This window comes from Phocoena phocoena, chromosome 3 (genome assembly GCF_963924675.1).
Source record: "Phocoena phocoena chromosome 3, mPhoPho1.1, whole genome shotgun sequence".
Taxonomy (NCBI): domain Eukaryota; kingdom Metazoa; phylum Chordata; class Mammalia; order Artiodactyla; family Phocoenidae; genus Phocoena; species Phocoena phocoena.
The window spans coordinates 22,341,664-22,357,263 of record NC_089221.1 but is presented as its reverse complement, the minus strand read 5'-3'; the positions used below and the strand labels follow the sequence as shown (position 1 = coordinate 22,357,263).

The following is a 15,600-nucleotide window of genomic DNA, read 5'->3' as shown; positions in this document are numbered from 1 at the left end:
TAAAATCCTATTTAATTTATTTGTATTATATATGTCTCCCTACTTATCTGTATGATATATGAGTTTTTAATGACAGTTCACTGATGTAACATGGAAAAATAATGTATTAATGATATATTATTTATAACATTTAAATAACATTCAGAAAAGTTTTATAGTTTACAAGTTATGTGAAAATGAAACACAACCTAATAAACCATTTTTCTCACGCTACTTTTCAGGGGAAACAGACAGTACACTGAATTTGATTTCCTGCTGAAGCCGCAGATAATGAGGACTTATCATTGCCTACCACTATTCATCTGGACCTATATGTTTCATACAATTGATGCTATCCCATTTCAAGAAAAAGCTAACAGTGATTTACCAAGTGAAAGGATAGTGGGTCTGACACAAGATGATGGTAAAACGCTACATCGCACCAAGCGTGGCTGGATGTGGAATCAATTCTTCTTGTTGGAAGAGTACACAGGTACAGACACACAATATGTAGGCAAGGTAAGAATTTTTATATAAGTCTAGAAGCTGAAAGTGACAGTTATTTTTTACAGCAGCTTTCCACATCACTAATGATTATTTTAAAATATTTGACAAATGGCGATGTGCACAAGGCATCATGTAAATTCTTTCGGTAGGATAGTGTGGGGAATGTGATTTATTCAGGTAGTTAGTTTAGGTCAGTAACCATAGTAAGCCTCAAAATAAAAAAACTAATTTGTGGACTTAATTCCTTATTAATCAGCTAGATATGATTTAATATTATGCGTGTGCACCTAAATGATTAAAAAAAACTTTCTTTGAAATTTAAAGTTATGGGTAAATAATAACTGTGTTATATGAAGCAAAGCAAAATGCAATTGCAATATACCAAAAGTTACCAAAACGTATTGGTCTCTGCTGATGAATTTATCAAAAAAGTTAAATTAAAATGTCATTAAGATTTCTTAACTCCAAATTTCTGATATTTTCTAGGATTGTGGAGGGAGCTGGGTCTGTAGGTAGGAAGTGCTAGTAAAAAAATTAAAAATTGCACGTGGATAAATCCAAGGTGGTGGGATTACATATGGCCAGAGAAAAGAAACACAAATATACATGCGCACACACACGCACACATCTACACAAATGTTAGTCTAATGGGATGAAGTCAGACCCCTACTACGAAACACCCAAACATGCTGAGATGTTTTTACACACAGCATGGGATGTGAATCTGTGTTAAACTCTCTTGTACAAATTCACTGTGGGTGGAGCACAAATCTGGGATGATCAATTTGCTTTCAGTGTCAGGGTGTACCAAAGGACCAAGAGGATGAATTATCAGGATTTTTTATAAGGAAATACTGTAGAATATTTTATGTCATTTCAGATGTTTGCAATATAAGAGAGAAAAGTCAGAAGTGTTGAAATTAAGAGCAATTTTTGTTTTCACAATAATGCAAACTGAAGTTTACTAATTCTGTTTTCTATAATAAGGGACACCTTTGGTTCTTACTCAGGAAGATTACAAAGTAATAACAATTGCCATGTAGTTTCACAGTAATTTGAACAGACACATGTGACTGAATTACTTGGGCAGAATAGTAATACTGCTCAAGAGAAGAATTAAATTTAATAAGAAGCATAGCAAAGTCTCCTACTATTCTGTTAGAGAAACTTCATATGCAATTGATTTTTTACACATTAGATATAGATCTTGAAAAATCCATAGCTATCATGGATTAATAATCGATTGCTCACATGTCTATAATTATTGAGAACTGAGCAGATTTAAGTATTTTAATATCTGGTTGTTAAAACATATTTATTACATGAAGAGATAAACTTACAGAGATAGTATTTATTAATTCTAAAGGAAACAGTATTCATACAATAATTCTGAAATATCAACTTAACTGAACAATACATTTTAGTTAAAAGACATGTATTTTTTAAAAATTATTTGGCCACTTCACGTGTCACGTGGGATCTTAGTTCCCTGACCAGGGATCAAACCCGCACCCCCTGCTTTGGAAGCACAGACTCTTAACCACTGGACCACGAGGGAAGTCCCAGAGGTATGTATTTGTACTTGATTTGCTAAGTACAATTGTCGAACTGCCTATAAATAGTCACCATCTAAATTCAATAAGGTATCTTTTTTACAGAATTAGCTCTCATTTTTTCATAGTTTTAATTCCAAAACGTTTACTATTCCATAGCTGAAATTATCCAAAGTATAATCACAGAATTCTGAACTGGAAGAGAATTCTAACATTCATGAAACTCTTGGTTACAACTGGATATTACTGGTGTAGGTGTTAACTAAAATGATGAGAAACAGAAACACCAGTTGCCAAATCGTTAGGAATCTGGTTTATATTTGATTATCAAATGGTGGGATGACTCTCTCTCTTGAACTTTCATATGTTGATGTGTGCACTAAATATGGATATTTTCCCCAAGCATATATAAAATGATGTTCTTGGATAAGTGATTTTCTCTTAGGCTTTTAGAGTATGGCAGTATGATTTGTACAGAGATAGAAATAAAGTCTGAAATTTCCTGAAGGATATTTAATAAGTTTTTATAGCACATTATAGTATTTTTCAGAATCTAAATAAATGATCTTTATAAAGGTTTTAGAATGTCATTACTTATGGTACAGTACATGTACCAGCTGCTTCTGATTTATGGGCACACTGTACCCCAAAATGCTCTTTACAGTTTCATTGTTTAAAACTAAGAACATATGAGAAAAATATTAAGCATTAAGGCTAGGTGCTCAGGACAGTCTACAAAAGCTTATTTCATACTGAATTCTACAAAATCTACTTTTACAATAGAGTGTTATCATTTCATTCTTTCTGCCAATCCCCTCACTGCCAGTACTGTAATACCACATCTCTGCACCATTGCATCAGCACACTAAATACAGTCTTTTCACTTGACTTTATTTAATTTTTAATTCTCAAAAATATATTATACACTGTTTCTTGAATGATATCAATCTCTTGGACAAAATGTATATAGAAAAATAACCTAAATTTACTTAGGTAGATTTCAGCGTTCAGTATCATTGTGTATTCCTGCCTATGTTCTATATTCCCATAATTAAGTAGCCTTGGCTCCTAAAACAGTGAAAGCTTTCCTTTTCCAAATACTTGACCTCTATCTGATCATGTTCACAGGTACTTTTCCACAGAGTATCTAACAACCTTTTCCATAATCTCATCTCTTCTCTGCTTTAAGTCCTACATCAAGTATATCCTCCTACATTAAGCCCATCTTCATTCTCCCCAGCTAGAATTTCCTGTCAAAGTTATAAAATCATCTATCAAAACCTTATTTATGGCACAATTTTAATTATCTTGGTCTAGTAATTTATCTCCTAGAATCTGTGACATTTGGGATTTGAATCAGTGTTAGATTTAAGGTTTTTTTCTTATTTTCTCAAAATATTTGACATATTTACTCAAAATTAATATTCAGTTGATATCTCAATAGATCTTTACTGGGTATTTATTAATCTGGGTCCTGAGAGATCGACACTATAAAGCACAGAAAGAGCAAAATTAAAAGAAATATATTTCCTGTTCCTGACACGTTACACCAAAGTTGATTCCCTTTCTATATTTCTGTTATACTTGAGGGCCCTAATTGTAACCAAGCCCCTCCCATTTTGCTCTAGGACCTCAAAACAGCACATACAGTTTAGAATCATTTCACCCCAAAATAACTACCACAAGTATTTAGAATTAAAAGTTAAATAAGTTCTGATGGAATTAGGAATTATAACTACTTGTAGGAAAATTTTCATTTAAAATATATTAGTGAGCATATTTTTTCTGGAATATAAGTTAAAAAACATTCAAAAAATATTAGAATGTGGTAGAAAATGTTTATTAGTATGATTCCCAATTATATGTGTGACTTTTCCTGATATCTTCTACCAATTTCGCTGCTTTTGAACTGTTTCTAATACTCCAACATTCTCTTCCTCTACTTCCAAACTTTCAGAAAATCAAATGCACCCTTACATACACATCAGTGTTAAAAAAAGAAGAAAACAAAAGAAAAAAGAAAGAAATAGAAGTAGTAGATTCTTCAGGAGGGTACAGAGAGAGCGATAGGGGAAAGTATTTAAACACAAGCATCATTATTATTAGTAGTAGTAATTATCATTATTATCATTATAATAAAAGGAATTTGTGCTACCTACAAAAAACAGGTCTAGAAAATTAAAAATTAATTAAAAAAAATCAAAGATAACTATAAGCATACCACCAAGACAAGGTAAATTGTTTACATATTTCTACTTATTTACTAGTTGTATTTTCTTAACATTCTTGATTTTCTATTGTTTATGAATATTTTATTTTGCCTTTCTCATTCGATGTTGTGTTTTTGGATATTGTTAAAATGTCAATATTAGCCATGTCATATTATGTCGTATACATAATCATAATCATTTAAAAAATTTCCAAATGTTCTATTTAGACTGTCTGGTTTTATACATGTGTGTGCGCACGCACACACATACACACACACACTCACAGCTCTCTGTGATAAAAATTTTGTACCTGATAATTTTTAGTGTGTTTTAAACTATCTTTAGGATGAATTGGGAGATTGGGGTTGACATATATACACTAATATGTATAAAATGGATAACTAATAAGAACCTGCTGTATAAAAAAATAAAATAGAATTCAAAAATTCAAAAAAAATTATCTTTATTTAGGATAAATTATTGAAAGTGAATTTCGCAGAATCAAAGATATGAATGAGTTTAAAGTTCTGGATGTATATTAGTCAACTGCATTTCAGAAAATTTATACAACTTCTCTTTCAACAACATAGGATATTTGTATGTTGGATATTTATTTGTAAATTTATCACTGTATTTTAATATGGATGTTAACCCTGTGCATTACTGTTCAATTAGCTTGAAAAACTGAACACCTACAATGTGGGACGCTATGCTGAGTCCTAAAAATAGGAGTCAATAAGATGAACTGGTCCTTATATTCGAAAGAGATAGAAATAGCTTATTGTAGATAGGAAATTCTCTATCTATAATAAGCAAAATGCTATTATTGCTGGCCTGCTAGGAGAAAGACCCAATAGAAGTCTCAGTTTAGGGGAAAGATGACACATTGTTTTTCTTATCCAATGGACTGAATTCCTAATACCTAAACTTTCACCTAAACTGGAATCATTCTCTAAATTAATAATGTTTGTTTATTCATTACTTTAGGAACTGCCATATTTCCCTGTTCCAGTGAACACAGACATTTTTACCAGATAATCACAAATATTCAAACTTTCCTCGTGCAAACATTTTGTAATTTGTCTACAATAAATCCTAATAACTCACGTTAAGGATCTTATAGCTATGATGGTGGTGTTCATGGGAAAGGTGTTAGAAAGTTATTCTAAAAACTGTCTAGCCTTCTTTACACTGATTTTAATCATAAAGTAATTGTGGTCACTCTAGATATGCTATTAAATTTATAATTAGTGGAATTTCCTCAGTATATATTCTGTTTCTCAGTCAGAATTTCCTAGTGATGTGATTGCTATAAATCATCATAATTAGAAGTATAAACTAAAAATTAGAGGCAAAAACAAGGGTTCAAGGTTAATGAATAAGTAACTTGGCAAATCTAAGGGGAAAGAGGCCTTCTTCTACAGTGGGAAGGGATATGTTTGTTATTTTGTGAAGTTTCAACTCCCTCAGTACTTTCTAACAACAAAAAAAATTTTTTTAATTAAAATTACATTCTCCCCCAGTGTATATTCTATTTTTCCTCTATGAATACAATCAAGATTTGTTGCTATTGTGTGTTATTGATTTTAGAAAAAAACTTCATTTTAAAAACTATTTTGGTAAATGTGTCTTAATACTTGAAAAAAATGTGCATTGCTTAGTTACAGAGTATAGTATTCTGCAATCTTAGGTAAAGATGATGACGGTATTTTTCAGTTCTCTGTCATTACAATTTGTGTATCTCCTTTGTCCAATTCTTACTGTTAGAAGAATATTAAACAGTTCCATTTAAAAAGTTCTCTTCTTACGTTTGTCGATTTTTTCATTTATTTCTATGCAAGTATTAGGTGCATGGCCAATTATCTGTTTCTGATTAATTGATGTTTCATTATTATGAAATATCACCTTTATCTTTGATAATACTACTTGCTTGAAGTTTACTTTGCCTGATCCAAATTTATCCATGCCAACTCACTTATGTTTGTGTTTTTGTTTTTATCTTTTTCCACACTTTTGTTTTCAGTCTTTCTGTGTAATTATAGTAAAAATGCAGCTCTTATAAACAGCTCAGAGTTGGTTTACGCTTTTTTATCCAGTCTGATAATATTTAACATTTAATTGGAATGATAAGTCCATTCATATAAAATGCAATTATTGATATACTTGGATTCGAGTCTGCCATTTTCTTATTTTCTTTTGTCCCATTTATTTTCATACCTTTGTTTCTGCTTTCCTACCATCTTTTTTGTTAATTGCATAATTTTAAATATCTGAATTTATGTCCTTTATAATTCATCCTTAACCTATTATACTGTGAAGTGAATTAATATTATATATTTTATAATTGTTTATAACATGTTTACAATTATTACAGTAAACTTTCAATAATATAATTTCTCTTGCCTGTAGGACTTCATCCTATTTTTGTCATATATTTTCCTTCTGTATATATTATAAACTGCATCATACATTGCTAATGTTTATTATTTAGGCATTTTATTTATTTAAAAGCAAAAAATTAAAAAAAAAATTATGTTATATTACATGATTACCACTTCCAGTCATGCTTTTCATTCTTTCATGTAGATCTTAATTTCTGTATGCTATCATTTCCCTTCAAACTGAAGACTTCCTTTAGCATCACTTGTAGTGTGAGTTTGCTGGAAGCAAATTTTCTTACCTCTTTTTAATGTGAAAATATCACTATTTGACTTTTAATTTTGAAAAATATTTTAATAGGTTATAGAAATACATACTGATTTGACAGTTTTTATTTATTTTTTCCTTTCAGCACTTTAAATTTTTGTTACATTGCATTGTGGATTCTATTACTTTTAATAAGTCAGTCATTATTCTTACCATTGTTGCTCTGTATATAATTAGTATTTGTCTCTGGTTGCTTTTAAAGTTCTCAATAGTTTGTCTTAGCAAGTATCTTACTTTGATACTAAATGTGTTTTATTAATCCTGCTTGGTATTCACTGGCCTTCTTAGACCAGCAGATCTTTTTGCACCAAATTTTAAAATGTACGATCATTTTATTTTTGTGGCCAGTTCTACAAAATTAATAAACAGCATGGACATGTAGATTTAAACCACTCAAACACCAGAATGACCAAGAGTAAAATGACAGAAAATCCCAAGTGAATGTGATATGAACAAGCTGGAACTCTCATGAATTCAAGTTGAACAATGAATGCTAGAAACATTAGAGGAGACCAAAATGGAGAAATACAATATGCTTAGGGATTAGAAGATTAAAAAATAATCTAAAGATTAAATGCCATCATAATCAATATCCCCATGTATTTCTTTTAACTTTATTTTGAATTAATTTCAAACATTTTGAGGGTCATTCAAATTGTACAAAGAACTATACAGCATTCAGCAAGATTTACCAGTTATCAACTTCTCACCCATTTTGTTTTATCACTGTTTTTATTTATACAGATTTTATATTGTGGCTGAACCATTTCAGTTTTGTCATTACTTCTAGGACTTGTCTCTTTCTGAGCTCTATAGGAGTAGTTGCAAACCCACAATAACTTGGCAAGATTGAACTCTAATTTCTGTTTCCTGCTGATGAAATTCATAACTCCTTAGCCTTCTTGCTGACATTTTCTACTAAGTTTCTTGGCATTGGATATTGTGCATGTGAAGTTTAGACATCAACTTGGAGATGTTAACAGAGACTTGACGGTTCCATTCTCTGTGACCCTCTCCTCCCTAAGATTTTGCTCTCCAGTTTCTATCTACCCTGGCAAACCCAAACTCCAATCAGTGTCTCCTCAGCCCAGTAATACTGCTTCTTCCTGCTTGGGCTCTAATTATATGTTCCTAACTGTATCAGGAAAGTACCCTTAGAGGAAAAGTCTGGTAATGATATTAGGCCACAAAAATTTAACTCAAGGTCATAGGCTTTGCAACACCACCTCTTTTGATTGGTGTTTCGTGTCATCAAGCAGTTTTGTCTGTCTGTATATCCTTTATTTGGGTCATGCTTCCATAATTATTCTCAGTGGATATATTTGTCCAGTGAAATTACCTGTGAGGATAAAAACCTAAACGTTAAGACTGCTTTTGAGAAAACACATCATGATGTGACTATGCACATTTCATGAACCAGTAAGGCTTATTACAATATTGTAAGATTTAAAAATGTTTCAAATGTGCTAAGTCAAAATAAGCTCTATTTTTTCCCCAAAGGTATACTTATTATTTCTGTTTCATGGTTTATTATATCAGGTAGGACTTTCAGAGCGTTTTATATCATAAGTGGTAGTGAGAATTAGTTCCTTACTGTGATATGTTACTCTAAACAATACGATCCTTGGTATTTTAAGGTTCTCTGGCATGTTAAGAAACATTATGGCGCACTGTTTTCTTCCTAACAAAGAACTCAAGACCTTCAAATGGAAATTTGCTGTGGCCATTTGTAAATGTTTTCTATTCACTTATTGTCTGGACCAGCAAGCCTATTTTAGAGTCACATTTCTGCTTTTCCATTCCTATCTCAAATGCCCACTGAGAACAATGATAGATGTCCCTTCTTTCCAGGGCAGTTTTGAACACCACCACTCAATCTACCAGTACATCAGTGAGAGCATGAGGGCAGAAGTCAGGTGTCACTAGTTAGCCTGCCTCTTTTGAACTATCTACTCTTCTACTATGTACATAATAGGGTTATATAAAATAAACATAAAGAGCATTTCATAAAAATACTTCCATTATATCCATCCAGACTGGCTTATTCTTTGAAAATATAGATTATTCCCCCTAGTTCAGTGTCTGGCATTTATTAGCACTCAATTCAATGTTGAAAGTAATCTAGGTTTTTGAACACAAGAGTGTGATGTTATCATCACTATTATAATCACTGCACTGATTAAGCACAAGATAGAACTGAAAATGAACAGGCGGATGTCTTCCAAACTCACTGAACTGCTTTAATGGAGTTTTGCAAAAGGAAAGAAATATCACATATCGTGATGTTTTACGTATTAATTTTCATAAGTACAAAAATCATTATTTTGCTCATTAAAGATGGCCTTTCTTTAACATCAAGACGATTTTAACAAAATGGAGCAGAAGAGGGAAAAATTGTCTTAAAATATATTATGCAAAATAAGTTGGTAAAATTGAGCCACATTAAATATTATAAGCAATACATGTTACTTTGTTAATTTGTAATGAGATTTAAAAAGTAAAGATGCATTATAAACACTGTTTTAACCTTAAATTCATTCATGATATTAAAGCAGAGAATGAAATCACAGTACAAAAATGAAAGTCCATACAAAGAAATATTTATTGACACGTTTCTGAAGATACATTACGCTAGAGAGACACACACTCAAATCAGTGCAACTTCTTGCTGTTGGTTTTGTTGTTAGAATTACTTGAAAAGCCTTGGTCATGGAAGGAGTTGAAATTGGATATTGTTTTACAGTTATATGTTTGTGATAAATTTAAACTCAGTCTCAAATGTATATCAATAGTTAATATGATTTGCACTGCTAATCTGCAAGGAAACTTTGAAGTAAAGAATACAAACAAAAATAGAGGCTATAAAGGTGACTGCAAGCTAAAGTACAAAAGCAAGTGATATAATTATGTAATCAGATATCTAGCAGGACTTTCCACAGGCTACACTGAACTTCGTAACTTAGGTTTTCCAATTTCTTAGGCCATTAACTGAAGTCACAGTATAGAACTAATATGGAAAGCACATCAATTAATTTTAAAGCCCCATCTCATTATTAGGTATCACTTCAATGATAAAAATATAAACTTTTTTTAACTTAAAAAAATTTTTTAACATCTTTATTGTAGTATAATTGCTTTACAATGATGTGTTAGCTTCCACTGTATAACAAAGTGAATCAGCTACATGTATACATATATCCCCATATCCCCTCCATCTTGCATCTCCCTCCCACCCTCCCTATCCCACCCCTCTGGGTGGTCACAAAGCAATGAGCTGATCGCCCTGTGCTATGTAGCTGCTTCCCACTAGCTAGCTATTTTACATTTGGTAGTGTATATATGTCAAAGCTACTCTCTCACTTCATCCCAGCTTACCCTTCCCCCTCCCCGTGTCCTCAAGACCATTCTCTACATCTGTGTCTTTATTCCTGTTCTGCCACTAGGTACATCAGAAACTATTTTTTTTTTTTTAGGATTCCATATATATGTATTAGCATACGGTATTTGTTTTTCCCTTTCTGACTTACTTCACTCTGTATGGCAGACTCTAGGTCCATCCACCAAACTACAAATAACTCAATTTCATTTCTTTTTACGACTGAGTAATATTCCATTGTATATATGTAACACATCTTCTTTATCCATTCATCTGTTGATGGACACATAGGTTGCTTCCATGTCCTGGCTATTGTAAACAGAGCTGCAATGAACATTGTGTGACATGACTCTTTTTGAATTATGGTCTTCTCAGGGTATATGCCCAGTAGTGGGATTGCTGGGTCATATGGTAGTAATATTTTTAGTTTTTTAAGGAGTCTCCATACTGTTCTCCATGGTGGCTGTATCAACTTACATTCCCAAGAGAGTTCTCTTTCCTCCACACCCTCTCCAGCATTTATTGTTTCTAGATTTTTTGATGACGGCCATTCTGACTGGTGTGAGGTGATACCTCATTGTAGTTTTGATTTGCCTTTCTCTAATGATTTGTGATGTTGAGCATCCTTTCCTGTGTTTGTTGGTAATCTGTATATCTTCTTTGGAGAAATGTCTACTCTTTGGCCCATTTTCGGATGGGTTGTTTGTTTTTGGATATTGAGCTGCATGAGCTGCTTGTATATTTTGGAGATTAACCCTTTGTCAGTTGCTTCATTTGCAAATATTTTCTCCCATTCTGAGGGCTGTATTTTCGTCTTTTTAATGGCTTCCTTTTCTGTGCAAAAGCTTTTAAGTTTCATTAGGTCCCATTTGTTTATTTCTGTTTTTATTTCCATTTTTCTAGGAGGTGGGTCAAAAAGGATCTTACTGTGATTTATGACAAAGAGTGTTCTTCCTATGTTTTCCGCTAAGAGTTTTACAGTGTCCAGTCTTACATTTAGGTCTTTAATCCATATTGAGTTTATATTTGTATACAGTGTTAGGGAGTGTTCTAGTTTCATTTTTTACATGTAGCTGTCCAGTTTTCCCAGCACCACTTACTGAAGAGACTGTATTTTCTCCATTGTATATCCTTGCCTCCTTTGTCATAGATTAGTTGACAATAGTTGCATGGGTTTATCTCTGGAGTTCCTATCCTGTTCCATTGATCTATATTTCTGTTTGTGCCAGCACCATATTGTCTTGATTACTGTAGCTTTGTACTATAGTCTGAAGTCAGGGAGTCTGATTCTTCCAGCTCTGTTTTTTTATCTCAATTTTGCTTTGGCTATTTGGGGTCTTTTGTGTCTCATACAAATTTTAAGACTTTTTGTCCTACCTCTGTAAAAAATGCTACTGGTAACTTGATAGGGGTTGCATTTAACCTGTAGATTGCTTTGGATAGTATAGTCATTTTGACAGTAATGAGTCTTCCAATCCAAAAACATGCTATATCCCTCCATCTGTTGTGTTACCTTTGATTTCTTTCATCAGTGTCTTATAGTTTTCTGAGTACAGGTCTTTTACCTCCTTAGGTAGTTTTATTCCTAGGTATTTTATTCTTTTTGTTCCAGTAGTGAATGGGATTGTTTCCTTAATTTTTCTTTCTGATATTTTGTTGTTAGTGTATAGGAATGCAAGAGATTTCTGTGCATTAATTTTGTATCCTGCAACTTTACCAAATTCACTGATTAGCTCTAGCAGTTTTCTGGTGGCATCTTTAGGATTATGTATGTATAGTATCATGTCATCTGCAAACAGTGACAGTTTTACTTCTTTTCCAATTTGTACTCATTCCATTTCTTTTTCTTCTCTGATTGCCGTGGCTAGGATTTCCAAAACTATGTTGAAAAATAGTGGCGAGAGTGGACATCTTTGTCTTATTCCTGATCTTAGAGGAATGCTTTCAGTTTTTCACCATTGAGAATGATGTTTGCTGTGGGTTTGTCCTATATGGGCTTTATTATGTTGAGGTATGGTCCCTCTATGCCCACTTTCTGGAGAGTTTTTATCATAAATGGGTGCTAATTTTTTTCAAAGGCTTTTTCTGCATCTATTAAGATGATCATATGGTTTGTATTCTTCAATTTGTTAATATGGTGTATCACATTGATTGATTTGCATATGTTGAAGAATCCTTGCATCCCTGGGATAAATCCCACTTGATCATGGTGTATGATCCTTTTATGTTGGATTCTGTTTGTTATTATTTTGTTCAGAATTTTTGCATCTATGTTTTTCAGTGATATTGGTCTGTAATTTTCTTTTTTTGTAATATCTATGTCTGGTTTTGGTATCAGGGTGATGGTGGCCTCGTGGAATGAGTTTGGGAGTTTTCCTTCCCCTGCAATTTTTTGGAAGAGTTTAAGAAGGATAGGTGTTACCTCTTCTCTAAATGTTTGATAGAATTCACCTGTGAAGCCATCAGGTTCTGGACTTTTGTTTGTTGGAAAATTTTTAATCACAGTTTCAATTTCAGTGCTTGTGATTTGTCTGTTCATATTTTCTTTCTGCCTGGTTCAGTCTTGGAAAGTTATACCTTTCTAAGTATTTGTCCATTTCTTCCAGGTTGTCCAATTTATTGGCATAGAGTTTCTTGTAGTAGTCTCTTATGATACTTTGTATTTCTGCAGTGTCCATTGTAACTTTTCATTTTTCATTTCTAATTTTATTGATTTGAGTCCTCTTCCTCTTTTTCTTGATGAGTCTGCCTAATTGTTTATCAATCTCTTTTAACTTCTCAAAGAACCAGCTTTTAGTTTTATTGATCTTTGCTATTGTTTGTTTCTATTTCAGTTATTTCTGCTCTGATCTTTATCATTTCTTTCCTTCTGCTAACTTTGGGTTTTGTTTGTTCTTCTTTCTCTAGTTCCTTTAGGTGTAAGGTTAGATTGTTTATTTGAGATGTTTCTTGTTTCCTGAGGTAGGCTTGTATTGCTATAAACTTCCCTCTTAGAACTGCTTTTGCTGCATCCCATAGGTTTTGTATCATCATGTTTTCATTGTCATTTGTCTCTAGGTATTTTTTGATTTCCTCTTTGATTTCTTCAGTGATGTCTTGATTATTTAGTAATGTATTATTTAGCCTCCATGTGTTTGTGGTTTTTACATTTTTTTCCCTGTAATTGATTTCTAATCTCATAGGACTGTGGTCGGAAAAGATGTTTGATATCATTTCAGTTTTCTTAAATTTACAGAGGCTTAATTTGTGACCCAAGATGTGATCTACCCTGGAGAACATTCCATGTGCACTTGTGAACAAAGTGTAATCTGCTGTTTTCAGATGGAATGTCCTATAAATATCAATTCAATCTATCTGGTCTATTGTGTCATTTAAAGCTTGTGTTTCTTTATTAATTTTCTGTCTGGATGATCTGTCCATTGGTGTAAGTGAGGTGTTAAAGTACCCCACTGTTATTGTGTTACTGTTGATTTTCTCTTTTATAGCTGTTAGCATTTGCCTTATGTATTGAGGTGTTCCTATGCTGGGTGCATATATATTTATAATTGTTATATCTTCTTCTTGGATCAATCCCTTGATAATTATGTAGTGTTCTTCCTTGTCCCTTGTAACATTCTTTATTTAAAGTCTGTTTTATCTGATATGAGTATTGCTACTCCAGCTTTCTTTTGATTTCCATTTGCATGGGATATTTTTTTCCATCCCCTCACTTTCAGTCTGTGTGTGTCTCTAGGTCTCAAGTGGGTCTATTGTAGACAGCATATATATGGGTCTTGGTTTTGTATCCATTTAGTGAGCCTGTGTCTTTTGGTTGGAACATTTAATCCATTCACATTTAAGGTAATTATCAATATGTGTGTTCCTATTACCATTTTCTTAATTGTTTTGGGTTTGTTTTTGTAGATCTTTTCCTTCTCTTGTGTATCCTACCTAGAAAAGTTGCTTTAGCATTTGTTGTACAGCTCGTTTGTTGGGGCTGAATTCTTTTAGCTTTTGCTTGTCTTTATAGCTTTGATTTCTCCGTCAAATCTGAACGAGATTACAATTCTTTTAAAACTGTTAACAGTTGAATATTCACTATTATTCACAGCATAATCACACTATATTGAAAGTGCCCTTTAACCCCCATCTCTTCACAGTTTATATCCTCTCCAATCAATTCTCTATTAGATCTTGTTCAATTTAAAAGGTCTACATTTAATATCACTCTTTACGATTCATTTATCCATCTGCCAGTTAGCAGTTGCTGTTTTCTCTGTGATGTTACTGTATATTTTATAGGGTTTTTAAATGTTCTTATCACACAGTTGTATCTGTGTGTGTATGCAGTTATATGCATGCTGTGAATAAAAACAAAGTCCTTTTCAAATTCAATGCCCCTAGTACAGTGCAGGCATATGCACACACACACACATCAGAGCAATAAGAATAGCTTTCTTTGTAAGGAGATTAAACTTTGCAAGCAAATATTCTAAGACAAATACTGTTGTTAAAGTACATTTCAACCATGTAGTTGATTTTAGCAACATATACAAATACTATGATGCATGATAATGATTCACTCTAAACTCCCTTCTTTTTGACTTGCAGGTTTTTATATTTAATGAATTTTGTGTATTGAGATCATAATGGATAATACTATTTAAAGTTGTTCCTACTAAACAGTTATTTCTCTAAAGTTGGAATAAAATAGTGAGAGTGATAATACATTGCCAAAGTTAGCACTCCCCAGAGTATAAAAATTGACTTTTTAAAATGATGTGTTGAAGGCTATAACCTTCATTTCTATTCTATGAGATATAATATGACTGATAAATGAATCCTAATTTTCTCTCATGTCATTTCACTCCTTGTAATATGTGCTTCATCTTGACCATTTTTATGGTGAACAATGCTGGAATCATACAGTACACATTGTCTTTTCTGACTTTTGGTCAAAGCTAGAAATAGAAGCTCCCTTTTTTAGCTTTGCATAAAGCTGAAAAGAAGCAGAGTTGGCATTTATGTTACAAGGAATTTCATAGAATAAAAGGTAGCTGAAATGTGTGAATTGTGATAAGAATGGCCTCTTCTGTGTCAGAAGCCTTTTTGAACTTTTTACTGCTAACATTCTTTTCCTCACTATGGATCAGAAAAGTTAGAGGAAATGAAAGTTTATGTTGGTATTCAATTTGAATTATATGTGAAGATCCCAGGACTGTTCTTACTGTATTCACAGTAGACATCTGAATTACTGTAGGACTTGCAACATTTATGAGAAATATCATCT

At 32.6% G+C, this 15,600-nt stretch overlaps 1 protein-coding gene across 2 annotated transcripts in view; it reads left to right on the top strand.

Moving 5' to 3' along the window:
* The first annotated feature begins 270 nt into the window (after positions 1–270).
* Positions 271–15,600, top strand: part of CDH9 (cadherin 9) — a 78,114-nt gene continuing 62,784 nt past the window's right edge. Inside the window, exon 1 of one of the 2 annotated variants that reach the window (XM_065874104.1) lies at positions 271–498. In XM_065874104.1, coding sequence (XP_065730176.1) covers positions 271–498 — 228 coding nt within the window. The remainder of the gene's footprint in view (positions 499–15,600) is intronic. The other variant, XM_065874105.1, reaches the window with a different exon arrangement.